Source organism: Macrosteles quadrilineatus, unplaced genomic scaffold (genome assembly GCF_028750875.1).
Source record: "Macrosteles quadrilineatus isolate MER2022 unplaced genomic scaffold, UCM_ALF_1.0 Scaffold_9__3_contigs__length_116548681, whole genome shotgun sequence".
In the NCBI taxonomy this organism is placed as follows: domain Eukaryota; kingdom Metazoa; phylum Arthropoda; class Insecta; order Hemiptera; family Cicadellidae; genus Macrosteles; species Macrosteles quadrilineatus.
Window position 1 is genome coordinate 104,088,836 of NW_026542602.1, and position 27,279 is coordinate 104,116,114.

A 27,279-nucleotide genomic window follows, 5' to 3' on the forward strand; every position below is an offset into this window, starting at 1 on the left:
CATATGATTTCATAGGTTTTGATGACTTTAGATTTCTTCTGTTTTAAATGGTCTTTATACTATATATAATAATTTTCTCTCTTAATTTAACTGCAGGATTTTTTCAAATATTGGATTGCATTTGTTGATGTTCATTGTGTTTAGTAAATTTTCTGGGTGTTGTTTATAGTTTTTGTAAATGTAAAAATCTTCTTTAACATGTAATTTTGATTTGTCTTTTTCATATTCAAGGATTTTTAAATTTTCGTGGATGCTTTTGTATTCATGGTCTGTTTGTATTAAATGTTCTGCAAAATTAGATTTCATTGTTGTGCGGTTTCCTGATCTTAATGCTTGAATGTGTTCTTTGAACCGTTTTTCAAAAGTTCGACTTGTTTGCCCAATGTAGGATTTATCACAATTAGAACATTTGATTTCATAAATACCTGATTTTCTTATATTGTCTTGATTTTGGTTAGCTATATTTTCTTTTGAAATTTTGTTATTGATCATTTGAAAAGCATTATTTTTTGTTTTATAACTGATTATTACATTTGAACGGTTGAAAGTTTTTCTTAGGGCTTTATTCATTTTGGTATTGTACGGTATACAAATAAATTCTTTTCTTTTTTTGTTTTCTGTTCCTGAAGTAGTTCCTTGTGTTTGAAGTTTTTTAAAGAAGAAATCTTAAATTTCTTCTTAATCATGTTTTCAATTATAGATGGATTGTATCCATTTTTCACTGCCAAATATATAATAGTATTTTTTTCTTTGTTAAAGTTTTCAGTGGACATAGGAATATTTACAAGTCTGTGTGTTAACGAATGAAATGTTGCCAATTTTATTTTAGTCGTTGTTAAATAAAATGAATTAAAAAAAGGGTACTTAGTTTTTAATAATGCATTTATATATATAAATATATATATATATATATATAATATATATGTATATATAAATATATATATATATATATATATATATATATATATGAATTTGAACGGATGGTGTTTTTGGCCTCTAGGGACCTCAAAACGAAAAAAAAAATCGGTCCCGCGTCCAGGTCTTACCATGAGTACTACGGTAATAGCTTATTCCCTATATGGGAAATTCGCTAAAAAAATCATAAATCATTCCTATATTTCTTTGTTAGAACATGATCTTCAGATGTACAACTAGAAAGGGTAACATCTATTTTATATCAAATGCTGTTTTCATCGAATCAGGAGGGAAAGGGGTGGGTTAGATTACTTTAATGCTGAGAGTATTATACAGTATTTTTCAAACACTACATTAACACTACAGTAGACTCCCTCTTATCCGGACGCCTTTTAACCGGACATTGGTTTAACCGGACCACACTCGGTAGAAGTGACATCTCTTTATCCGGATAATTTGTATCAGCACATCGGTTTACCCTAAACTTCTAGGACTGTGTATGGAATGTCATAGGGCTGTGCACATGATAACTTGCAGGTGATGGTGGAGATGTGCCCGGGACTGTCTGTAGAGAAGCATGTTCTGAGTACTTTAGACTTGAAGAATCACTGTGCAGCATCCTACTGCTTCCCGCCTGACCAGCTGATGACAGCACTTCTCTCTGAAGAGAAGCTTGACTCAAAGTTGTACAACCCTCTGGCCGAGTGTAACGAAACTCTGTCAGACCTTATAGCTTTCAACTCCAATGAGGTGAGAGGCTGTTAAATTTAATCTTTATTTGGTTTTAAATTAATTAAACCCCTTTACAAGCTGTCTAAAGCAAAGCTGGTATATTGTATTTTCTGTTTCAGCACAAATACCATTTTTGTTCTTTTTTACTTTCACCCCCTATACATAGTATATGGAGAAAGTATTTTTTTTCGTCAAAATTTTTTAGTTTGATTTTTGTGTGGTTATATCTGATTTGGGTCCCCCTGAACCCAAAAAATTAGTTTTCGAAGTGATGTCTGTGTGTGTGTGTCTGTACCTATGTGTGGACTGTGGATGTGTACAGAGCTACAGACCACACCTGTGGTCAGATTTTGATTAGAGTAAATTTGGTATGTAGGTACTAATCCACGGTACCTATCTCCAGGTGTTTTTTTTTTTCATTTTTTATATTTTGATTTTTATTGCGGATTTTCCCATAAAAACCCCATAAAACAACGGAGGAATCGGATTTTCTCGAAAATGGCCCAAACAATTTTTAAAAAAATGAGTATTTTATATTTCTTTAAATTCTGAACAATATGGTACAAATCACATTATTGTAAAAATTACGGTTCAAAAGTTATCTTGACTTGTGTTATTTTCCCATAAAATAACAATCAGATTTTTTTTAAAAAGCTGGTTTTGATCAAAATTAATATGTTATGGTCCTTATAACTCTAAAAAAATTGTGCAATTCAACTTTTGTGATTTTTAACTATAAAATATCATAGTTACTCCCACCGCTTACCCATGATAAACAGGTTGTTAACAAACTTATGGGAGAAAGTATGCTGATACCGTTTATTGTATTTTCTAATCGTGACCCTGTTACCAAGTCTTCTTTGACCAGTCTTGGTCTTGGTGTTTGGTTCATTTGGTATAATTGCTTGGCGTCTATCCAATTATCAATTATCAATCATTGAAATGGGGACACCACCTAGGTGTGTATTTTAACCCAAATATGAGTGAAGGATGAGTGTAGAATGGTGTGAGATGATCTGTGTAGCTTTGTTACTAGATGTTTCATTAGCCAGGATCATTTATTTAAAGCCCAATGATCAGGAACAGCTGGGTCCAGTTTTGAACCATCACAAATTTTGACTATCAACAACAAACCAAATAATGTGAGTGATGTACGTCTAGTAGCCCAAAGCCTTTACTAAAGTCATCTACAATGCTATTTTGAACCTCAGCAGTGATTTCATGACTCACAATTGTAAGTTACAGTAATTACAGTACCATTAATTTCAGTGGTGTGATAGTAAAATTTCCAGTACGGGAAGCAGGAACGTTTACCATTGTCTGGAGAAAAACACAGGCTGTCTATTAATATATAAGATATTTTTAAGCAGAGTGGAAACGTGATTCTTGTTCCATTACACCACTGTTTAACTTGTACCAGTGTAGGCCTATTCTTGTACTCAATCAATCAATCAATCAGTACTGTACAGGCTCAGTATTTGATTGTTTTGATAAAACTGTTCCAGGAGCAGGAATCAAACTTATGAAGATAAGGAAATTAGAAGTTGTAATATAGTTCAATTACATTTTACTAAAGTAATCCAAATGGCTACTCAGTTTGTAATTAATACTGAAAAATTTTGACTTTTCTGAAGAACTATAAGATCTGATTAATATGGTAATGTGTTAGATCTAGTTAGAATGTTCTGCGGTTTGACAGGTGCGTGAGATGCTAGTGCCAGCAGACCAGCTGTCTGTCAACTGCCTATCGACTGTGTGTCGTCAACAGTTGTGCGCTCTCCTAGACCCACCCGACCCTCTAGGAAAGGACTGGTGTCTCCTAGCAGTCCAGCTAGACCTACAAGACAAGATTGCAGCCATAGAGAAGTCAGGAAACAGTCCCACAGGCATGTTGTTGGACTCCTCACAGGCTAGTGTTGGTAAGCACATATGGTATTGTTTGATGTCATATTTTTTTAGTTATTCCCAAATTTGCACTTGAACATGTCTTGGGACACATTTCCCACCAAATTTTCCAACGTACGTTCTGCAGCTTGTCCCGGCACATGCCTTGTAATATGTCTCACAAATGTTCCGCAGCATGTTCCTGCAAAATGTTCTGCAGTATGCACTTTTAAGAACTAACCAATATATGTTTTTTCTGCAGGCACACTGATCAGGAAGCTGACAGAGCTTGGTCGTGAAGACGCCAGTGCAGTGCTGCTGCGTAACGCTCCTCTCTACCGCATCAACCCCGAGCTGATGCAGACGCAAGACACTCCGAGTGACAGCTCACAAAACCTCTCCCGGTAGATCAAAAATTGTCTGACAAACTCTCATTAAAGCTTTACTACTTATCTTGTAGCCTTCTTAATTTATAAATGTTGTATTTTTGTAGTTGATAATCTTGATGTTACAATTAATTGTAATTTTTAAATTGTGAAACGAATCTCTCTATGAAACACCAAGACAGTTTAAACGCTTTTACATGTAACTTGTTTCTTATTACGTGATTTTGGGAATGTTAGTTGTAAGTATTCAATTATCACTAGACTTATCATGTTTTGTACTTAAACACTGCACTGAATCAAAACTTAGGCCTATTGTAAGACTAGATTGAATCTTTTCTACGCTTGTTACTATAGGTTTGTTGTTAGCGGTACTTAAGCTTTATATTATTGATTGTGTTGTATACATTGTTTTATAAATGTTATAAGGCTTTTTCATGTTTCTCGTTTGTAAGCTTTTTTTATTTAATTTTATATATTATATATATTTGTTGATCTGTAATTTTCAGGCAAGCTCAAGCTTTGTATTTGTTAACCTAGGTTAAGGTTAGTGATCGCTTATATCTGTTTAACTTAAGTTTTAGAGATATATTTTTAGCTATTGAATCTTGTGATTAATGTCTGTACTGTATGCCATATATTATTTATCCATTGTATTGCATTGTGTTTAACTTTGTAACAGTACTTTACTTGTATGATTTTGATATAAAATATGCCTACATTAAAGTTTCATATAATTTAAACTTTTAATTTAATTTTATAATTTAACTTTTAACTTTTAACTTTATAATTTAAAATTTGTATTTGTTTATAATTGTATCATCTCTTGTTAAACATTGTTAATAGGTTGTTCAATTGCACATTCCTTTTATAGGCTGTTTGTAAAAAAGTCGGGGGTTGTTCCTCATTGAGTGTAGCGAGCCAAGCTCTTATACTACCCTCCTGCTTTTGTTTTACAAATACTCCTCCTGAATGGCTGAACTAAATTAAGCACAGTCATAGTAAGAAACTATGGGAAGATATAAATCTGAAATGGTACAAATCGAACCACAGGGCTTATCCCTACATGAATTTAAAGTTTTAGAAATTTACCAGGGGTCTTAGAGGTTCATTGGTCGCTATGACAGTATTTGCAAAAAATTCTTAAGATATGTTTGTCAACTAATCATCCAAACTAGTACATTACGAATACAGAACCAAAGGGAAGAACAATAATTTGGATCAATACCGTTGAGCAGGGGCAATAAAATGAACAACAAAATGAATAACAAATCAGGCTTATGCCTAATTGACTTAAGATACTGCCAGCGAAATATAGCATTAGCTTTGGATACTACAAGTAGACATTCCATTACATGTACCCGACGTTCCATTGACTTTTGATACTGCAATTAGACATCGAATTGATGTGAACCTGATGTACCATTGAATGATACTGCAAGTAGACATCTCATTTATGTGAACCAATTGGTTAAATGTACCATTAATATTGAATACCGGTACTGCAAGGACACAAAACAGTTGTAGTAGGTATTGATTTTGGAAAAGTATTGGATTAATGTGATTGCTCCACTCAATATTGCGAGCAGACAACTGCATTGTACACCTAGTCAAGTTAATACTCAATTTGAATCATTTTCACTCACGTAAGGTTCTGAAGTATATGGTACTGATTTTTTTTTAAATAAGCACTACATGTCCAGACTTTTGCGATCATGTAAATGTGTGTTTTTGGTGAATACCTTGGTGCTCTTTTGAAATCGTTACACTTTACTCCTATATAAACATTTAGTGACAAAATCGCTCAGTTTAAAGTCATTTAAACTAACACATTTGATTGGAAGATTGAAATCACTCAAAAGACAAACTTCAGCCACTCTGTACCTGACTTGTGATATACTGTAACATGATCGGCATAAACACTTTCTTTGCAAATTGTTATCAAGTCTTTGGCATTTTTTGTTATACTCAGCAATATAAACACCTATCTCTGGCCAGATATCAATTATTAAAATGGGGACACCACCTAAAGTAAAGCTGCAAACCCACCTCGTTTTTTACAGGCAGTATGATGACTGTTTGAGAAATACGTTTATCTGTAGTGTTTTTTATAGTTGACAGAGAGGGGCCATTTAAATCAGCAGACAGTTGCTTAGGAAATATACATGGTACTGTGTATAGACCTATATTTTTCCACTTCTAATCAGGGATTTTTTTATTTTAGAATTGTCTATGTAACCGCCTAAGAATATTTCAGTTTTATTGAATGATTTTTTTCTTACTCACCCATTTGTGTCACTTTCAATCACCCTAATGTTACATTGTCAAATATAATAATCCAAAAATATATGTAAAAATTAAGTCACACTATCTACAATGGGCAAATTTCATAAATGTTTTTATTATCTGGACTGCACGTTTATGTAAACTTCATTCTCTAAGTGTAATTATTGAGATGTTTTTATTGTTAAGACTATATCAATGTTCTAAAATGAGCCAACTCTTTAATTTTTTTTTATCATCACGTCGCTAAATATTTCAAAAGCACTTAGTGTAACAAGTAGTGTTGCAGCAAAAGTATTAAATGCAATAGTATTTTGAATGTTCTTTCTCTATCATCAATTTTTTTTAGATATTTAAGAAATCTTTTAATCACATTTTGTGTGATTCAATTTTGTGTGTTGAACTTTATTTGGAATATTACCAAAGTGCTTTTTTCCTGAGGTACCGGTAAGAATTAGGGACCATGTTGTGTATGTGATTGAGCAAAGCACATTTTTGTAGTTCTAAATATTTCTTGCCATACTTTCACAAATAAATCAAGATCATTTACAGTACTGTGTGTCAGTGTTTATATTGACTCGTCCAAAACCTTATCCTTTCAGATGTTTTAGAGGACAAAATAAATTGCAATACAATTAATTTAAATATTTTTTTGCAACCAGCTAAGCTCGGATGTCCAGAGGTAAACCAAAGAATGGTTTTTTTAGGACGTTCTTACTATGCGTCCACTATCGTATAAACAAAAAGACATTAGTAGTAATTTTTTAAATCACAGTTGTTTAAGATATTTTTCTTATACTATTTAGTTTTTTCTATTTACTCATATAGACTATTTTCATTTTCTATTCGCTTTATACATTATTTTTTAGGCAATCTGAGGGCAAAAAGATATCTTTGTGCAATAATTTCCCAATTTGTTCTTGAGCCCATCTTTAAAAATGTAGAATATATTATTCCTTTCCTCATCTAATCACTAGGATTTTATTTTTTGCTATATTTATTTAAGTTCAACGTGCATCTGTGTATTGGGGTGTTTGAATAAGGCTGTGTCAAATTGAATTGTATCTAACTAAGTACTGTTGTAACTGTGTTGATGCACCCACATACTAGCCCATATTAGGATGGTGTTTTGCAAAATTCATAAAAACATTATTGTTAAGACAAATAAAGGTTGATTCCTGAACCACATTCAACAGAGGTCACACAACTCATCACTAGGCTAGACCCCTTCTCTGAAGATGAATATTGCCACCTGTTGCTGAAGTAGCTTTAGAACCGGATGTTCCCCATTTTACCTGAAGCAAAGAAGTTTGAAGTGAACAGATTTTTGACCACCCGTACAATATTAAAATTATTTTGGTATCCAGGAAAACTAAAAACTATGCACACATTTTTTGACAACCAGACATAAGAAGATTGATTGCTTAGTTTGAAGTTCATTGTTGGTGATGGTGAGTTAATGTTGTTCAAATAAGGTTTATAGCGGACATTTTCCATCACGATTGTAAAAAACAATACACAACGTTTCGGGATCTGGAATCTGATCCCGTCCTCAGGTGAAAAAACTTAACTAACACTACATTACAACTAACACAATACACAAACGCCCAACTTAAGTTGGAATACACTACAGGAGGTAGCAGTCAAAAATATGCACTGTATAGCAGTCAAGTGATATGATCATGATACAACATGCAAATAATAAACAATCACAAAACAATCTATAAAAGGTGTAACGTAAAAAGCTCACACAATGGAACACTAATAGCACCGTTTGCAATGACTCCACCAATGAGACACCTTTTATAGATTATAGTGTTTTGTGATTGTTTATTATTTGTATGTTGTATCATGACTTGACTGCTATACAGTGCATATTTTTGACTGCTACCTTCTGTAGTGTACCTACCTATTCCAACTTAGGTTGGGCGTTTGTGTATTGTTAGTTGTAATGTGTTAGTTAAGTTTTTTCACCTGAGGACGGGATCAGGAATGAATGAATGAATGAATGAATTATATCTTTATTCCAACAAATTATTTACAGAAATTCGTACACAAATCCTATTTAAAGGAGAAAAACATAAGTGAATTTAAAAGAATAACATAAAATTAACCTTTGCATTACATCTATGTTTACAAAGCGTACATATGTTTATCCATATATATAAAAGGCAAAGCCCTCACTGACTCACTCATCACTAATTCTCCCACTTCCCACTTACCTAGGAGGCTGAAAATTGGTACACTGATTCTTTAGGCATTAAATAGGAAAACTAAGTGGTTTTTATTCTGATCGGACTCTCGGGCTCCGCCCCAGTGGCTCTGGAGTTTCCCATGTTAACCTAATGAGTACTCATATTTAAATGGAATTAATGAATCATAACAGCTGCTTCAATTTAACAAGTTTCTGTTCTGTGATATTCAATAGCATTAAAGTTACAAGGATTACCAACAGAGTGCAGCACTATTATTTTTTTAACTATGACAACAGCTAATTTGCAACCAAAAGGTGAGTGAGCGTAGCGAACGAACTTCAACCCGGAGGCGAGTTAGGTTAGCGTAACGAACGAGCTAACCTGAAGGCAAGTGAGCGCAGCGAACGAGCTCCAGCCGTAAAGCTGAGTGAGCGTAGCGAACGAACTTCAACCAGGACGTGTGAGCGCATCGAACGAGCTCACATATGAAGTTAAACGGGACAAAGCCCGCGGGTACAGCTAGTAAAGAATAAGCCGACATGGGCAGCGAGCCTGTGCGTCGACTGTAGTTGCATCCAAACATAACATTATTTATCAAAAACCAAATCTAAATAAATAAATAACAGAAGATATGGTGAGGTGAAGATATGGTCTAAATGAAGTTACAAGAGCAAACCATGTGAAAAAATACTAGTGGCATAATTAAGTTTAAATAAAAAATAATATAACTGTAATAGTGACAGAGGTACTTAATATATCGTGATAGATTCCAGATCCCGAAACGTTGTGCATTGTTTTTTTACAATCGTGATGGAAAATGTCCGCAATAAACCTTTGAACAACATTGATTGCTTAGTTGCATTAACTCCCTTGGATAATAAGTGCTTAAATAAATATTATATTAGGTTTATTTAAGTATTTTCACAAGATTTTATATTCCGAAAATAGTTTAGTCACTTATATTTTCCCCCAAAATATTCCTACATCATACAAATTGCTTCTTCTTCCACAAAGCCTCTCTTTTGTGATGGCGCTCATGATCTGCTTCTGTTCAAGTGTTCAAATTGCCTACAAATAACGTTTGATTGTAGACCACTATTTTTTTATCCCGACTAATATTTTTTCGGACAAGAAAGCGAGCTAATAAAAACGTTTTAAAATATACGGTGACTTATCCATATCCCACAAGAATGTGAATAATTTTATTTCAGCTTAGGCGAGGCAATGGGCTAGCACTTACCTTAAAGTTATATACCGTAATAGTTTTAACATTAATATAACCAATTAATAATAATATAATAGAATACAATTGTGACACAAAAATCGTGACTGTGGCGAGATAGGGAGTGGGGCTACGCTTTGGCCCGCTTCTGTGGCTACACGTAATAAGCAGCATATGACAACATGGCCCGCTGCTGGTGGTGCGAGGGTGCGACCATAGACTAACCAACACAAGGGAGTATGTTTGATCTATGGTGCGACAGTCACTCGGGCTCGCCACCACCAGTAGCCAGTAGCCTTTGGGCAGTCACGGGACGGTGGCTAGTGGCGACTGCCGAGAATCTCGAGTGGCCGCGCATAGGCACGGCCGCCTTTAACTCCTACCAAGTACCAATGTTCTTGTTCTTGTTACTGCTTTGAACATTTCAGAGCAGACACTTACGATCACGGAGTATGTTTTATCTATAACATTACCTTGATAGTGGCCGTGTTACTAAAATCATTAATATTGAACTATTTATAGTGCACACGTAACATTTTGAATATTTTTTACGAACATTTTATGTTTACCCCGATAGCTGGCGGAAATAACCGAAGTCCGACGACGGAGCACGATTGCTGCTTGCAGTCGCCATCTTAATCGGATTAAGAGTAATAGTCAAGCGTAAATTTTCTATATTTTCCTCAAAGTAAATTGTTAAGTATTATTTTATGTAAAGGTGGAGAGGCATTCAGATGGCTTGTTTAAATGTTCTCAAACAAGAGATCAAAACTTTGGAAGCAGTTTTTCCCAAGACCCATGAACGATTTCAAATAGTGTCAGCAAGTGTAGATGAGCTAAACTGCAGATTTATTGGAAGAAATGGAAAACGATATGAAATTCACGCAAATATTACTGTAAGTTTGTTTTTCCGTGTAAGATATTGCCAAGTGCACAACCTATGTGTTACTAACCCTTCCAAATTCTTGAAAACCCCTTATTTCCTAAGGTTCTCGTCTTCTTTAAACACAAAACAGCTGTCATAAAATCTCTAAACAAAGAAAGGATAGGCCAAAAATTGTTAGTTTGTGCATCAGCTTTCAGTGTATTATTCTGTTAATTGAATGGAGGATCTCTGCTAATTCAAATAAGTTATTTGTTAGCTTCGGCCTATAGCCTAATAGGAAAATCTGTTGTTTGTAACAGGGGAAATAAACCTAGGCCTAGCTGTGCTATGATTTAGGCTAGCCCAGCTTGAGTTGCCTAGGGTTACTGTTTTCTTACCTTATCAGGCTCTAAATCCTATTCAATCTCTGTTAGTTCTGTTGAACCTAATTGACCTAGGCCTAAGGTGCCTGGCCCTAGTTAGGTACCTTACTGTCTGTAGTAGGCCTACCTTGAGCAACGCTAGCCTGGATGAGTTTAATAGGTTCCTGCTTGATAATGTCAATGAAATTGTAAATAGTATTCCAAATACAGATCTGGATTCCCTGAATATAGTATAAGACAACTGAAGTCTCATGTTAGCTTTACGGAATGGAAACTAGTAGATTCTGTGTAGGCTATAGGCCTATAGTCAATTTAGTTTCAGGGCTAAGACCTACAAGTAGGCCTAGTCAAGATATTTATGGAATGACAACAATAAGTTAGTCCTTAAGGCAGTGGTGTGTGAAATTGCATATTCCCTAGCTACGGTCATCAACAAATGCTTAAAAGTAGGGGCCTTTCCCAATGTTCTAAAAGTGGCTCGTACGGTACCCATACACAAAAAGGGTGACCCGTCCAACTTAAAGAGTGGTATTTATTGTGACGAACGTGACCATGGGAACCTATATAGATTTCACTAGAAACTAGATTTTTAGCTGAAAATAATGGTGCAACAATTTTTCCGCGCTCTTAAATATTAACAGAGTTACAGCTGTTTTAAGTTTTATTTACCGGTAGGCCTAGACCTACTGTAACCTATTTATAAGCCTATGAAATGTTCTCTCCAGATAAGTTACTTGATATGTTACGTTAATTGTAAGTAATTAAAGTAGTAGAAGACTCACTTTTTACCAGGAAATAACAGCGCAAAAATGTCTCCGAGGCCACGGATAACTAAGGTAACTTAAGTTAATTTGTTGTGTTGATTTCCTTTATCTATTCTACCTTCCATTCAAGTCTGCTACTAAACTGCATTACGGAATTACGGAACAACGGAACGGACTAACTGTTACTTGTAGAACTATACTGATGAACCTGAAATGAAAATGAAAATACGAAATATTGAAGAGAAGAGAATAAAAATAAGTCAATCAAGTCATTTAAAGTACATGTGCTAGAAACAACACGGAACACGGCACTCAATAACTTATTTCAGAATGATTTTATTTAGGCATGTGTGGAAGGCAAGTCGGGCTTATGCGGATTCGTGACTGTATTGAGTGTTTTGAAGTTAGGTTAGATTAGGAAGGTAAAGTGTAGGTTATAGTGAACCGAGTTGATAATTTATATTACACACAGACAGTTGTTGTGCAATTAAAATAGTGTGTTAAACACAATGAAATAACGATTTCAAAAATGCTGCAAGCAATTTTTACAGGGCACAGCAACGTTACGGGGTGGGGGGCGTTGCTCTCTTGTCCATTAAGTCCTACCTGGAAAATAGGCAGCAAGTGATATCACTTAGCGGTGCTCAGTCAGAACCTTTGCCAATCCAACATGGCGTTCCTCAGGGATCGGTACTGGGACCAATTTTATTTCTGGTCTCAATCAATGACCTTGACTTGAGTGGCTCAACACTAAGATTTGCAGACGACACTGCAATTTTGTCAACAGGTTCTACTCCTGCTCAAGCTTTCGACAACGCAGAAATTCTTTTCGAGGAAGCCAAGACATCGTTCTCAGCCAATAAATTCAAGCTGAACGAGGGTAAGTCACAAAAGATCGTGTGCACCTTAACTAGACATCCTCAGATTGAAACTAAAGTTAATCTGCTTGGTTTCACCATTGACCCCAAACTGACATGGTCTGAGCATATTGAAGTCGAATGCAGAAGGTTAATCGAGAGTTGTGTGTCTGCTAAGAAAGCTGTCTAAGCTGGTAACATCACAATACCTACTGGTCGTCTATCACGCTCTCTTCCATAGCGTGCTAAGCTACTTTGGGGGCATGCACCTAACTGCCATGAAGTTCTTCTAGAGCAAAAGAAGGCTATCAGGATAATAACGTTTAGAAAACGATTGGACCACTGCAAGCCTCTTTTTATAGAAACCAAAATTTTAACAGTTTACAGCCACTTTGTTCTTCTATGTGCATCATATGTCAAAAACAACATTCAAAATTTTCCGACCAGAAATACATTCCATACGTACAGAACAAGACATAATCAGGAAATAGACCTTCCCTTTTGCAGGCTCTCTAAAACTAAAAATGCTTTCCCGACCATAGCGCTCAAGATTTATAACAATTTGCCCCAAGAAATTAAGAACCTTGAAACAAGGAAGTTTGATAAAGTGTTGAAGGCATGGATAGTATGAAGGCCACTCTATAGCATGGATGAGTTTTTTAAAAACTAAACCGAAACTAAATTGAGGCTACATCCACTGCCATAAGTTACGTTTACATACATGTAAATAGTAAGATACAAGCATAACAGTCAGTATTTTATTTAATTTTTATTAATTCTAATTGACACAACCTATCCGGCATAGCTGGTCTTGGTGAAGAAGAAGGTATTAAGGTACCTAAGTTAACTTACCTCTGTAAGATTACAGCCTCTGGCTTGCCATTTTTTTACATTACAGATTAGAAACATGGGATTAACTTACTGTAGGTACCGGTAACTTATAGGCCTAGTGGTTTTGTTTGTTTTACATCACATGTAACTTTACGAGGGCCTAAGTCTAATACCACGTATGAGGAAAATGCCCACTTTACAGGAGAGCAAAAAAACGTTGTAATTATTATGGTTTTTACGAAAAACAGCTCATTACTTTATAGGAATGTACATGTAGTTATTAAATTTGATAAATGTTATGTAATATGATTTCTACTGTACTGTCAAATTTGTCATCAGCTGTTTATTTAAGACTGTTTTGTTTATGTATTTAATGTTTACAGTTTTGTGTTAATTCTCCATTTAAAATGTAGCAGATTATTAAGTTGAATAAAACCATATCAATTTGGTTTCTAAACATTTCTTTTCATAACAATTTATTCAACTTAATACTTTTAACTATAGTATTACAAGTTCTTCTATACAATTTCTTTTCTATCTTTTCTATTCAAGTTTATTCCAAGAAATCTAAATGGATAAATTCTTCAAACCTGAGCGCCTATCTTTGGACCCTAATGACCCCCATTCTGATCGTCAGTGGAAACATTGGAAAACCACTTTCAAGAATTTCATGGAAGAAATATGTGCTGCAGAAGATGATCAACTAAAACTTCTAACTAATTTTGTGGATTACAACATACATGATATAATCTCAGAGGCAGATTCTTATACCGAAGCTATATCTATTCTTGACAAACTTTTTATAAAGCCTACTAATGAGGTATATTCACGTCATCAACTGGCCACTAGAAGACAGGAATCTGGAGAAAATATTGATCAGTATCTTAGAAAACTCAAAGAACTTAGTAAAGCATGCAACTTTAAATCTGTCACTGCTAATGAAAATCGTAATGAGTACATAAGAGACGCTTTCATTCGAGGATTAATATCACAGTCCATTCGACAAAGACTTCTTGAAAATCTAACTTTGACTCTTGAAGAAGCTTATAATCAAGCCATTACCTTGGAATCAGCTGAAAATCAGGCGGTTTCATATATTTCAAGCCCTTGTAACTCTATATCTCAGTCAACTCCTACAAATGTTGATGTTACTGATACAAATGTTTCTCAGGCAGCTTCTGATTCGTCTTCACACCAATTATCCTCGTTAAGAAGAGGGAAATGTTTCTTTTGTGGACGGTCACGGCACTCTCGAGCCAACTGTCCTGCCAAAGACTCAGTTTGTAATATTTGTGACAAGAAAGGCCATTGGGCAACAGTTTGCAATTCTCGTAACCGAAGTAGAACATTTAAGGGTAAAACAACTCAAAGTGAAAAGACAGAAATAAACTCAATGTCTTCCTCTCTTGTTGCTGCCTCACAAAAATGTCTTTCAAAAGCTACAGTGTCACTGATGTTAAATGGCAAACCAGTAGATGCACTCATTGATACTGGGAGTTCCGACAGTTTTATATCCGAAGCTACTGTGAAAAGATTCAATATTTCTAAATACCCAACAAAGCATGAAATATCGATGGCATCAACAAGCCATGTTTCATCAACTCTTGGCCACTGTATTGTTGACATGGTGTGCGATGGCCACGAATACCCACAGACAAAGCTGCTCGTCTTAACTGATTTATGTGCCGATGTTGTAATTGGACATGACATCCTTCGGCAACATTCTGCTGTGGAGCTGAATTTCGGTGGTAAACGCCCACCCTTCAACGTTTGCAATCTACTTAGGGCTAAAGTATCACCACCACCACTGTTTGATAATTTAACTAATGACGTCAAGCCTGTAGCCATCAAGTCCCGCCGCTACTCTGAAGATGATAGTAAGTTCATAAAAAGTGAAGTAAGTAGGCTTATATCAGAAGGAATAATTGAACCAAGTAAATCACCTTGGAGAGCCCAAGTGATTGTGGTCAACAATGGGCACAAGAGACGTCTGTGTATTGACTACTCTCAAACCATCAACAAATTCACACAGCTTGATGCCTACCCTCTACCTCACATTGAATCATTTGTCTCTAAGCTTGCTCAATACAAAGTGTTCAGTACAATCGATCTGAAGGAGGCATATCACCAAATACCTATCCGGAATGAAGATAAACCATTCACTGCATTTGAAGCTAATGGGAGACTTTACCAATACACTCGAATTCCTTTCGGCGTAACTAATGGTGTGGCGTGTTTTCAAAGAACTATTGACCAGATTATAGAAACTGAAAATCTACTAGACACGTTTGCTTATCTGGACGATGTAACTATTTGTGGTCGTAGCCAAGCTGAACACGATCAAAACCTACATAGATTCATGGAAGCAACTAAAAAGTATAATCTTACCCTGAACAAAGAAAAATCTAAGTTTTCGCTGACCAGAATTCCAGTTCTGGGGTATATTGTAGAAAACATGTCCATGCGTCCTGATCCTGACCGCTTGCAATCACTCTTGAATTTCCCCGTTCCAACTGATAATGCAAGCCTCAAAAGAGCTCTTGGCATGTTGTCCTATTACGCAAAGTGGATCCCTAAATTCTCTGAGAAGGTTCATTGTCTTACTACAGTGAAATCATTCCCAGTAGGCAGTAACGAAATATTAGCTTTTAAGACATTAAAAGAAGAAATAGCAAACTCCAGTATGTCTGCAGTTGAAGAGAATATTCCATTTACTGTAGAAACAGATGCATCTGAATCAGCTATAGCGGCTACCCTTTCACAAGCTGGAAGGCCAATATGTTTCTTTTCAAGAACCCTAACTAAGAGTGAACAACATCTACCTGCTGTGGAAAAAGAGGCCCTCGCAATATTCGATTCAATACAGAAATGGAGGCATTTCCTGATTGGAAGACGGTTTAAATTAATTACAGACCAGAAATCTGTGTCCTATATGTTCAATCAGAAACACGCGGGAAAGGTTAAGAACAACAAGATTTTAAAGTGGCGGTTGGAACTAGCACCTTTCTCTTACGACATAGTGTACCGTTCTGGCAAGGAAAACGTAGTAGCAGATGCATTTTCACGAGTTTCATCTTCCATCTCTTGTAGAGATTCCGAAAAACTCCATAGAATTCATTGTGACATTGGACATCCTGGAATAGTACGGATGGTTCATTTCTTAAAAAGTAAAAATCTCCCTTACTCTATCGAAGATGTCAGGCGAATGACCGCTTCATGCTCTGTTTGTGCGGAAGTGAAACCTCGGTTCTACCAAAAAACCCCATCAACACTCATCCATGCAATGGCTCCTTTCGAGAGACTTAACATTGATTTTAAGGGGCCTATACCATCTGTGACAAGGAATAAATATATACTGACGGTTGTTGATGAGTTTTCAAGATATCCGTTTGCTATTCCTTGCTCGGATACATCAGCATCTTCCGTCATCAAAGCACTTACATCAATCTTCACCATCTTTGGTATGCCTGCTTTTGTCCACTCCGACCAAGGTTCAGCTTTCATGTCAAAAGAACTGAGTGATTTCTTACATTCAAAAGGAATCGCCACTAGCCGATCTTCACCTTATAACCCTCGAGGCAATTCTCAAGCTGAGCGATATAATGGAACGATTTGGAAGACTGTATCTCTTGTTCTGAGAAACAAGGGACTGAAGACAGAACAGTGGGAGTATGTTTTGCCAGAAGCTTTGCATTGCATACGCTCGTTACTATGTACAGCTACGAACGAGACCCCACATGAACGTCTATTCAAACACCAGAGACGATCATTTTATGGCACCTCTCAACCTCAATGGCTCATGAATCCAGGACCGGTATTAGTGAGGAGGCATGTAAGAAATAACAAATATGAACCTTTAGTGGAACAAGCTCAGCTGATAGAGGCTAATCCAGATTATGCTCGCATCAAGTATAGAGATGGTAGAGAGGCTCTGGTATCGGTGCGACATCTCGCTGTTCCCCCTGAAGCTATCCAACAAGAGGTTGAGCCTGTGACTTCCGAAAATCCCAGTCAAGAACTAGATCCTGTTCTTCAAGACCTGAGACCCGAATCTAACCTGCTTCAACCTGAAATTGGGAACTCTATTCAATCTGAAATCGAAACAACCCCTCTGCATGAGACCGTGACCCCTACTTCTGTGAGGAATAACGAAGAAACAAACCTGCGTCGTTCCACTAGAGTCCGAAGAGCTCCCACCTATCTAAGGGATTACATTTAAAAAAAAAGATGGGGTGAATGTTATGTAATATGATTTCTACTGTACTGTCAAATTTGTCATCAGCTGTTTATTTAAGACTGTTTTGTTTATGTATTTAATGTTTACAGTTTTGTGTTAATTCTCCATTTAAAATGTAGCAGATTATTAAGTTGAATAAAACCATATCAATTTGGTTTCTAAACATTTCTTTTCATAACAATAAAACAAACCACTTCTTATGTTTATTTATTATTTACATTAGTTATTATAAAAAAAAGTAAGATACGAGGTATTGTAGTAAACTTTTTTTAAATGTGCCAGTTGGAGGGTTAACTTACGTGGTATTGAAATTGGATACACGAGTTATTAGAATTTACCAATTTGTATAAACACTAAGCATTTTTATTATAACAACTTTGTTGTTATAATTACTATTTTATTGTATTACAGAAAAAATTAAGAGTATAAAATTATTCCTTAGCAAAAAAGTTAATAGGCCTACAATAATTTTAAACAAGTTATAACGTATTTTACAGTAAGAATATTCCTCCTTCTAAGACCTCGTATCTTAACACTGATTTATGACAACGTATTACATAAATTGTAATAAAGCCACAAATAAACTAATTGCATATAGGTATACAAAACTGAGTTAATTCTATCTTATATTTACTACATTTTGAACACTGAAATTCACTTTTTCACAATGAAACTGCATAACAATAACAGACCGGCACAGCTGACCACCTTTTGCACACTGTAAACAATACAAGATACGTGTTGCTAGAAGGAAGGTTTACCAATACTGCAAGATATGAGGTCTACATTTCCCATTTTTTTAAATTATTTCCCATTTTTATAGAATTACGAGGTTTTAGAATTAGGTGAGAGACAATGAAATCTATTTTTTTACTAAAAATCTCAAAACCCTATATTTTGAAGATACGTGGTATTAGAATTAGGCCCTCAAAGTTACAGGGTTGCCGGAATTTTATCCCCCTGGGCAATGCTGACGTCACTGGCCTATGACGTATGTTTTAACCCCCAGCGCTCTCAAGTTTGTTCGCGTGCAGAATTTTACCCCCGCAGATTTGGGAGTCTAATGAAAATAGACAGAGCATGATAAATTCTGATTTTTAGCGAACTACAACCGGAATTTTACCCCCAGGTATTTACCCCCTGTATTTTTACCTTCCGGATTTTACCCCTTGTGCAGACATAGAAATGAGTGAAAATGATCATCAGTTTTGATTGGATACGGTAGTAAGTTAAGTTAAACATTTTATTTTTAAGTAGGCCTCTAGCCTAGTCTATCTTATGTTAAATCTCATCTAACAGGGGCAGGCCGAGATCATGAAGCACTTCATCCGAAAATCAAATTATTGCGCACCCCAGACAATTGTTTTCTTGATGACCTTACAAGTTCATGTGTCCGATGAATTCCTGTAGCTTCCCAATTAGGCTAGGCTAGTTCATCCTTGGGAAGATATCTTCCTCTAGTCACATTACCAAGAGTTATCATTCTAGCATCAGAGAGCTTGTCACAATCAAAGAGCAGGAGATCGGCTATCTCCTCTGACCTATCACACAGATCGGTTCACCATCAAATAAGCCCCATCCGTTGTAAATGTTTCCTGAATCGCCCGTGACCAGTTATCAGTTCTACAATTAAGCCCTAATTTGATTCTTCACCTGTCTAGGCTCAAGAGGTCAGAGGCAACCTATTTGGAAGGCCTAAACAGAGTAAGCTTGCTGACCCTAAGAAGGGGAGTATCGACCCAGCGTTTGCGGTGCTGTTCTTTGGCCCATGACGCAATTGAAGAACATGCGCTATGTCGTGAAATGCCACAGAAGGGTTGTGGGCCTATAATTGTTGACGCAGAGGCAGTGTTTGCCAATCTGTCTGCAGCTTCATTTCCTTTTATGCCTGAGTGTCCAGGCACCCAGTAGAGTGTAAGATAATTTCTCCTACCCAACTCAGACACAGAAGCAAGGAAGTCCCACACGAGCCTTGAGTTGAATGTATAAGAGTTTAGTGCTTTTAAGGTGGCTTGACTATCAGTGTAGATATTAATTGTTATTGTCTCTAATCTCATTGTTAAGATGTTCTCAAGCTCAAACCAAGATGGCAGTGACCTCTGCTTGAAAAACAGTTGGGTATAATTCCGGCCCGTACACTCTAGGTTTTATTACTTAATTTGATGCATAGATTGTGGCGTAAGTTTTTCTCAGGGGTAAAATTCCAGGGGGATAAAATTATGCTTCCCCAAGTCACACAGCTGTTTGCTCTCCACATAGGCTAGGCCTACCTTCCTTTTAAAGTGTTAGTCGTTGCTAGAACTCGGATTTGCCCTAACCACTAAGTTATGCAATGCTAAATTTACAGTACCTACCTTGAAGAATTTGTAATCCTTTATTTTTATTTATTTTTGACGCTTTTAAGACTCTTAAAATTATGGCATTTTCAGATTCAGGTGGGACAACACATTAAGTTTGGAAACATGGGACTTTCAAGTAATTTAGACTCAAATGATTTTTAAAAATAAGAGCTAAAATACATAAGTAGTGCACCTAAAATAATTGACGGGAAATCATTTATTTAACCTTCGGTTATCATAACGTCCATCTAGGGGACTGGTGGGACAGGGTTAACTTATTGGGTGGGGGGGGGGGGGGAACTCTTTGAGTGCTAGGCCAATTATTAGTTTTTTGTAAGATTTATTTTGTTTAAACCTAGGGTGACCCGGGACAATTCTGGCACAGGCCAACTATAGCAATGGCCTATAGGCTATTATTTTTAAATCCAAGCTCTAAAGATCAGTTAAGCAATATTTGTTATTTCTAGGTACCTATACCTCCCACACCAGGAAAGCTTTGTAAACAAATTCTTAGTAATAATTTTTATTAGTGGTTAAAAAAGTGCGTTCTCCCACAGCCCGGGGATTTCTAAACATCATAAACGGCATAATTTTTATTAAAATACATTTTTCTTTTAGGTCCTAGGGTACCTATTTATTATTATACTAGTGTACATGTTGCTCGAATTTGAGCAATTACAAAGTATTACAGGAGTTATTTCAGATTGAATAACAGTCATATTTACAATGAGTTTAAGAGAGTCAACTCAAATATTACCGTTGTGTAACTCAGACCCCGTTTATCTTCGTTATTGATAAACCTAAAGCATTCCGGACGGTTCTCTCCTTCTCAAAATGCCTCGCTGTACAGGCAACACAGGTCATTAATAGAGGGCCAATTGAGAACGAAAAGTCGTTTTGGGGTAGTGTTAGGGCGCATTTGTAACCAAATAGTTGAAGTTGTCCAGGTTCAGGTTCAGACTGTGATGAGTTAAGCCTATTACGCGCCACTGTTCTGTATAGCTGCGGTCGTTATCACGTTTGCGCCCCCTGTCTTTGTTTCGTTGTCGTTGTGTCGGAGACATTTAAAAGAAATAAACAACAAATTATAGCTACACAAAACAACGATAAATGCACAAACTTAAGTTACAATCATGCTAACACAATCCATCATAGCGACACAAAACAACGATAAATACACAAATTTAAGATACGACCATACTATAGTCCTCGCCACCCTAAGTTGAGGCAGCCAAAGGCCGCACGGCGTATATCTAGTGCGACCTATGGCTGCCTCAACTTAGGGTGGCGAGGACTATAACACGATCCGTCTTGGGGGTTATGTTTACACAAACTCAAATAGTAAATAAATGTACTCAATGTGTTTCATTGAATTGAAAAGTAAATAACAGCAATAAAATTATACAGCTGATCAAAATGTAAACAATTATGTTCTTCATAAGGATAACATGGGAAGTTTCAAAGCCACTGGGGCAGGGCCCAAGGGACTTTTTCAAAAATGTAAGGTCAGTTTGCAAATCTACGCGACACGCTCTTTCCAATGAGACGTCAATGGATAAAATCAGTTAGGAAATGGCGGAAGAGTTCAACCGACAAACTTTCGTGTAGCGTATTAATTATATAGATTATTTTGTTGTTGTTGTTAGAAATTCAGAGTTAATTGTTCTGACTTAAAACTTTATGGGGAAAAATAATAATAGCAGTTAACTATATAGCCTATAGTTACCTATAGTTATGTTGTTAAAAAAATTTTGTTTTTCTTTTCCGAGTTTGTTTGGCTCTTCTACCCGACCTATTTTCATCATTGAGGTCTCAAATTAAAGGTATGCAAGCACAGATTTGCCATCAAGCATCGGCATATATCTGTACTCTCACTCGGTTTATACGTAAACGAAATTTGCTCTCCATGTGTTTCTTATGGGAGTTTAATTTGATTTCTCTTTGCCGAGTTCGTTTAGCTCTTCTACCCGACCGATTTTCATGATTGAGATTTGCCAAGCATCGGCATATAATTATCTATAGTCTCACTTGATTTAAATACGTAAACAAAATTTGCTCTCCATTTGTTTCTTATGGGAGTTAAATTTGAGTTCTCTTTGCCGAGTTCATTTAGCTCTTCTACCCAACAGATTTTAATGATTGAGCTCTCAAATTGAAGGTATGCACGCACAGATTTTTGCCATCAAGCATCGGCATATACAGTAGAACCCCGGTTAACCGAAATAAAGGGGGGAGAGCTGTTTCGGATAAACAATTTTTCGGTTAACCCATCATATGCTAAAAATAGCCAATGTATCACCACAGTGTGTAGGAAAATGAATTTAAGAGAATACCTATATAGGCCTAATTCAGTGTTTTATTTCAGCTACAAAAATGTTACAATGGGATAGAAATATTTTAAGCCAGACAACTGAAGTTATTAGAGCATTTTACAGATCTATATTATTTTATAGAACAATTTCGGTTAACCCGGGTTTCGGTTAACCCTAATTCGGTTAACAGGGGTTCTACTGTAACTATCTATAGTCTCACTCGGTTTAGGCCTATACGTAAACAAAATTTACTCTCCATGTGTTTCTTATGGGAGTTAAATTTGGTTTCTCTTTGCTGAGTTCGTTTAGCTCATTCTACCCTACCGATTTTCATGATAGAGGTCTCAAATTGAAGGTATGTACGCACAGATTTGCCAAGCATCTGCATATAATTATCTATAGTCTCACTTGATTTATACGTAAACGAAATTTGCTCTCCATTCGTTTCTTATGGAAGTTAAATTTGGGTTCTCTTTGCCGAGTTCATTTAGCTCTTCTACCCGACAGATTTTAATGATTGAGGTCTCAAATTGAAGGTATGCACGCACAGATTTGCCATCAAGCATCGGCATATACAGTAGAACCCCGGTTAACCTAAATAAAGGGGGGAGAGCTGTTTCGGATAAACAATTTTTCGGTTAACCCATCATATGCTAAAAATAGCCAATGTATCACCACAGTGTGTAGGAAAATGAATTTAAGAGAATACCTATAAAGGCCTAATTTAGTGTTTTATTTCAGCTACAAAAATGTTACAATGGGATAGAAATATTTTAAGCCAGACAACTGAAGTTATTAGAGCATTTTACAGATCTATATTATTTTATAGAACAATTTCGGTTAACCCTAATTCGGTTAACAGGGGTTCTACTGTAACTATCTATAGTCTCACTCGGTTTAGGCCTATACGTAAACAAAATTTGCTCTCCATGTGTTTCTTATGGGAGTTAAATTTGGTTTCTCTTTGTCGAGTTCGTTTAGCTCATTCTACCCTACCGATTTTCATGATAGAGGTCTCAAATTGAAGGTATGTACGCACAGATTTGCCAAGCATCTGCATATAATTATCTATAGTCTCACTTGATTTATACGTAAACGAAATTTGCTCTCCATTCGTTTCTTATGGAAGTTAAATTTGGGTTCTCTTTGCCGAGTTCATTTAGCTCTTCTACCCGACAGATTTTAATGATTGAGGTCTCAAATTGAAGGTATGCACGCACAGATTTGCCATCAAGCATCGGCATATACAGTAGAACCCCGGTTAACCTAAATAAAGGGGGGAGAGCTGTTTCGGATAAACAATTTTTCGGTTAACCCATCATATGCTAAAAATAGCCAATGTATCACCACAGTGTGTAGGAAAATGAATTTAAGAGAATACCTATATAGGCCTAATTCAGTGTTTTATTTCAGCTACAAAAATGTTACAATGGGATAGAAATATTTTTTAAGCCAGACAACTGAAGTTATTAGAGAGCATTTTACAGATCTATATTATTTTATAGAACAATTTCGGTTAACCCTAATTCGGTTAACAGGGGTTCTACTGTAACTATCTATAGTCTCACTCGGTTTAGGCCTATACGTAAACAAAATTTGCTCTCCATGTGTTTCTTATGGGAGTTAAATTTGGTTTCTCTTTGCCGAGTTCGTTTAGCTCATTCTACCCTACCGATTTTCATGATAGAGGTCTCAAATTGAAGGTATGCACACACAGATTTGCCATCAAGCATTGGCATATAATTATCTATAGTCTCACTCCGTACATACGTAGGCTAAACGAAATTTGCTCTCCATGTGTAAATGGGAGTTTGGTTTCTCTTTTCCAAGTTCGATAGCTCTTCTACCCGATCGATTTTCATGATTGAGGTCTCAAATTGAAGGTATGCATGCACAGATTTGCCATCAAGCATCGGCATAAAATTATCTATAGTCTCACTCGGTTTATACGTAAAAAACGAAATTTGCTCTCCATGTTTTTCTTATGGGAATTAAATTTGGTTTTTCTTTGCCGAGTTCGTTTAGCTCTTCTACCCGACCGATTTTTATAATGTGGTCTCAAATTGAAGGCAGGCACGCAAAGATTTCACTTAAGCATTGGCATATATTTACCTACTGTATTAGGCTACTCCATTAAAAATCATAATGTGATTTATTTTTGAATTCTTACTTCAATTTAAGATGTATTTCACCAAATAATCTTACTAATATTATAAATGTGAAAGTTTGTGTGTTTGTTTGTTTGTGTGTTTGAAGTTCAATCACGCATAAACCACTGGACGGATTGGGCTGAAATTTGGCATGATGATAGCTTACATTCCCGATTAACATATAGGCATATTCTTATCTAAAAATTCCTTTCGGGCTCCGCCCCAGTGGCTCTGTAATTCCCCATGTTAACCTTATGAGTAGGCCTATTCATATTTAAAGGGAATTAAAGAATTTAGTCAGCTGTTTCAACTAAAAAAGTTGGTTCTATGATATGGAAAAGCATTAAAAAGTTATAAGATTTACCAACAGGGTGCAGCACGATATTTGTTTGCATTTATGAAAACAGCTAATTTGAACTAAAAGCAGCAACAAAAAACTGTGATTCGCAATGAGAACTGTCAAAGTACGATTGTTTACAGTTATGTTTATGTTTTTCATTTCATGAATAATTTGTGATATTTTGCGTATTGTTGATAATTTTTTTTTCTCTATTGTTTAGGTGAAGTGGTAGAACATTATGGCTATGGTAGATGTGTAATACTATAGAATACTGTAAATTTAAAAAAGCAAATTTTATCAAACTGTGTCCTCCCTCATTGCAAACGCAAAGCTTGAGTATAACTGCAATAAGCATTTTATACTAAAAATACCAACCCCGTACGAAGGACGGGTACTCTGCTAGTATAATGATATAATCCTATATATATGTTTTGGTCTAAGAACCTTCAGTGAAATACTGGGTTTCATTTAAGCTATTAGTTATTCAAATCGGACGAGTTTCAAGCAAATGCAAGGTTAACAACCAACATAAAAATAATTTTTCATAAGGTACTACTATGATTATAAATCAATAGCTCCAGTGTTGTTTATGTTTTTTATATATGTTTTAGACTAAAAATAATCAGTAAATTATAGGCTTTAATTTGAGTTATTGATCGTTTGAATAAGTTAAGCTCAAGATTCTGTATTACTCAATCAAAAATCATCAATTTGATTACCGGTATTTCTCGGATATTATATTTATTTTATTGCTGCGGAGCAGCATGGGTCCTCTAGTTTAATTGTAAATGGGTGCTATAATTAGGTATCACTAATCAGAATGTGAGTGTACTGGATCATTAAAAAAAGCACTAAGCTGCGATTTTTATCGAATTTCCCTATAGGGAATAAGCTATTACCGTAGGTCTCATGGTAAGACTTAGTCCCGGGACCGATTTACTTTATCATTTTGATGTCCCCAGAGGCCAAAAGCACCATTCGTTCAAATTTTTATATGTATGTGTCCTTAAACACGATAACTTGAGTAATTTTTATCTGATTTTGGTGAACTTTGGTTTAAAGGTGTAAGGCGGAATAAACTTGAATGAGTTCGCAATCTATAAAATATTACTAAATGTGGTTAATAAAACTGTTCATTATGTATAGTACTTATTTACTTCCCTTGAGTTTCATCACGATCAGATGGTCGTTTGGTAACGAATAAAGGACAAACATTGGATTATATGTATATACAGGGTGACCGTTAAGTCTTAGGACGACTTTATAAATTTTAAACGACAAACGATATCACAACCACAATTGGTATACCGTTACTGGAAATTGTAAGCTACTTTTCTGTGTACATGGTGGTCGGATATCACCTTTGGGGGACGGTTGGGGGTCAGAAGAAAATCTTTAATGACAGCCTATGTTGAGTTGTACATCATTTTAAAGGTCTACTTCAACTAAAAACAATGCCGCAAACCGCACTTCAAAAGGTTGATCCTGCGCAAAATGGCAGATGTTCAAAGATTTTAAAAATTAGCCAATTTCTTTAAATTAAAACACTTTTTTAAATCTTTAAACAACTGTCATTTTTTAACGGATGGTCCTTTTGAAGTACGGTTTGCGGCATTCTTCTTTGCTTAAAATTCCCTTTAAAATGATCCCCATAACTTCACATTCAGTGATCCAAATAACTCTTCAGGGCGATGGCCCACAAGAAGTCGGAAGTAAATCTTGAATGGAAGCATAGGTTGATATGCACATCAAATTAAAGGTATTTATTAGTAGAATACAATGCCGCAAACCGTACTTGAAAAGGACCATCCATTAAAAAATGACAGTTGTTTAAAGATTTAAAAAAGTGTTTTAATTTAAAGAAATTGGCTAATTTTTAAAATCTTTGAACATCTGCCATTTTGCGCAGGATCAACCTTTTGAAGTGCGGTTTGCGGCATTGTTTTCAGTTGAAGTAGACCTTTAAAATGATGTACAACTCAACATAGGCTGTCATTAAAGATTTTCTTCTGACCCCCGACTGACCGTCCCCCAAAGGTGATATCCGACCACCATGTACACAGAAAAGTAGCTTACAATTTCCAGTAACGGTATACCAAATGTGGTTGTGATATCGTTTGTCGTTTGAAAGTTATAAAGTCGTCCTAAGACTTAACTGTCACCCTGTATATAACAACAACAAATTAGTTGTTTTACATTTTGAGCTTTTTAGGGAGTTATGTCCCTACATGCCCCTAGTAATTAGGAATAATGAATGATAGGGGTAATTTTGCCAGATTTCTATAAGATATATTTCATCTGTAACTTTAAGGCCATTTTAGCAGTCTACTTCGGTAATGAATTATCTGGCCTTAAAGGCAAATTAGATTTTGTCTAATGAACATCCATGTAAGTTAGTAGCCTATTGATGCAATTTTCACCTAAAAATATTTCTAGGAAACATATCCGTCCACGCCTCCAGTATGGTTTGCTGATACGGAGGAAACAAGTGTTACAAACGCAGTTCAGATTCTCAGCAATACATCGGGCCGTGACAACCATGTAAGTATTTAAATACATTTTATTGTATTTTTTTGTGTAGCATCTT

General features: G+C 35.9%; 2 protein-coding genes across 2 annotated transcripts in view; both read left to right on the plus strand.

Moving 5' to 3' along the window:
* Nucleotides 1-4,656, plus strand: part of LOC129003698 (death-associated protein kinase 1-like) — a 51,579-nt gene extending 46,923 nt beyond the window's left edge. Inside the window, exons 20-22 of the mRNA XM_054431997.1 lie at nt 1,453-1,665; nt 3,347-3,566; nt 3,794-4,656. Coding sequence (XP_054287972.1) covers nt 1,453-1,665; nt 3,347-3,566; nt 3,794-3,939 — 579 coding nt within the window. The 3' untranslated portion in view covers nt 3,940-4,656. The remainder of the gene's footprint in view (nt 1-1,452; nt 1,666-3,346; nt 3,567-3,793) is intronic.
* Nucleotides 4,657-10,266: 5,610 nt separating this feature from the next.
* The window catches only part of LOC129003896 (ubiquitin-conjugating enzyme E2 Q2-like), a 33,104-nt gene continuing 16,091 nt past the window's right edge, over nt 10,267-27,279 (plus strand). The window contains exons 1-2 of the mRNA XM_054432232.1: nt 10,267-10,510; nt 27,129-27,233. Coding sequence (XP_054288207.1) covers nt 10,349-10,510; nt 27,129-27,233 — 267 coding nt within the window. The 5' untranslated portion in view covers nt 10,267-10,348. The remainder of the gene's footprint in view (nt 10,511-27,128; nt 27,234-27,279) is intronic.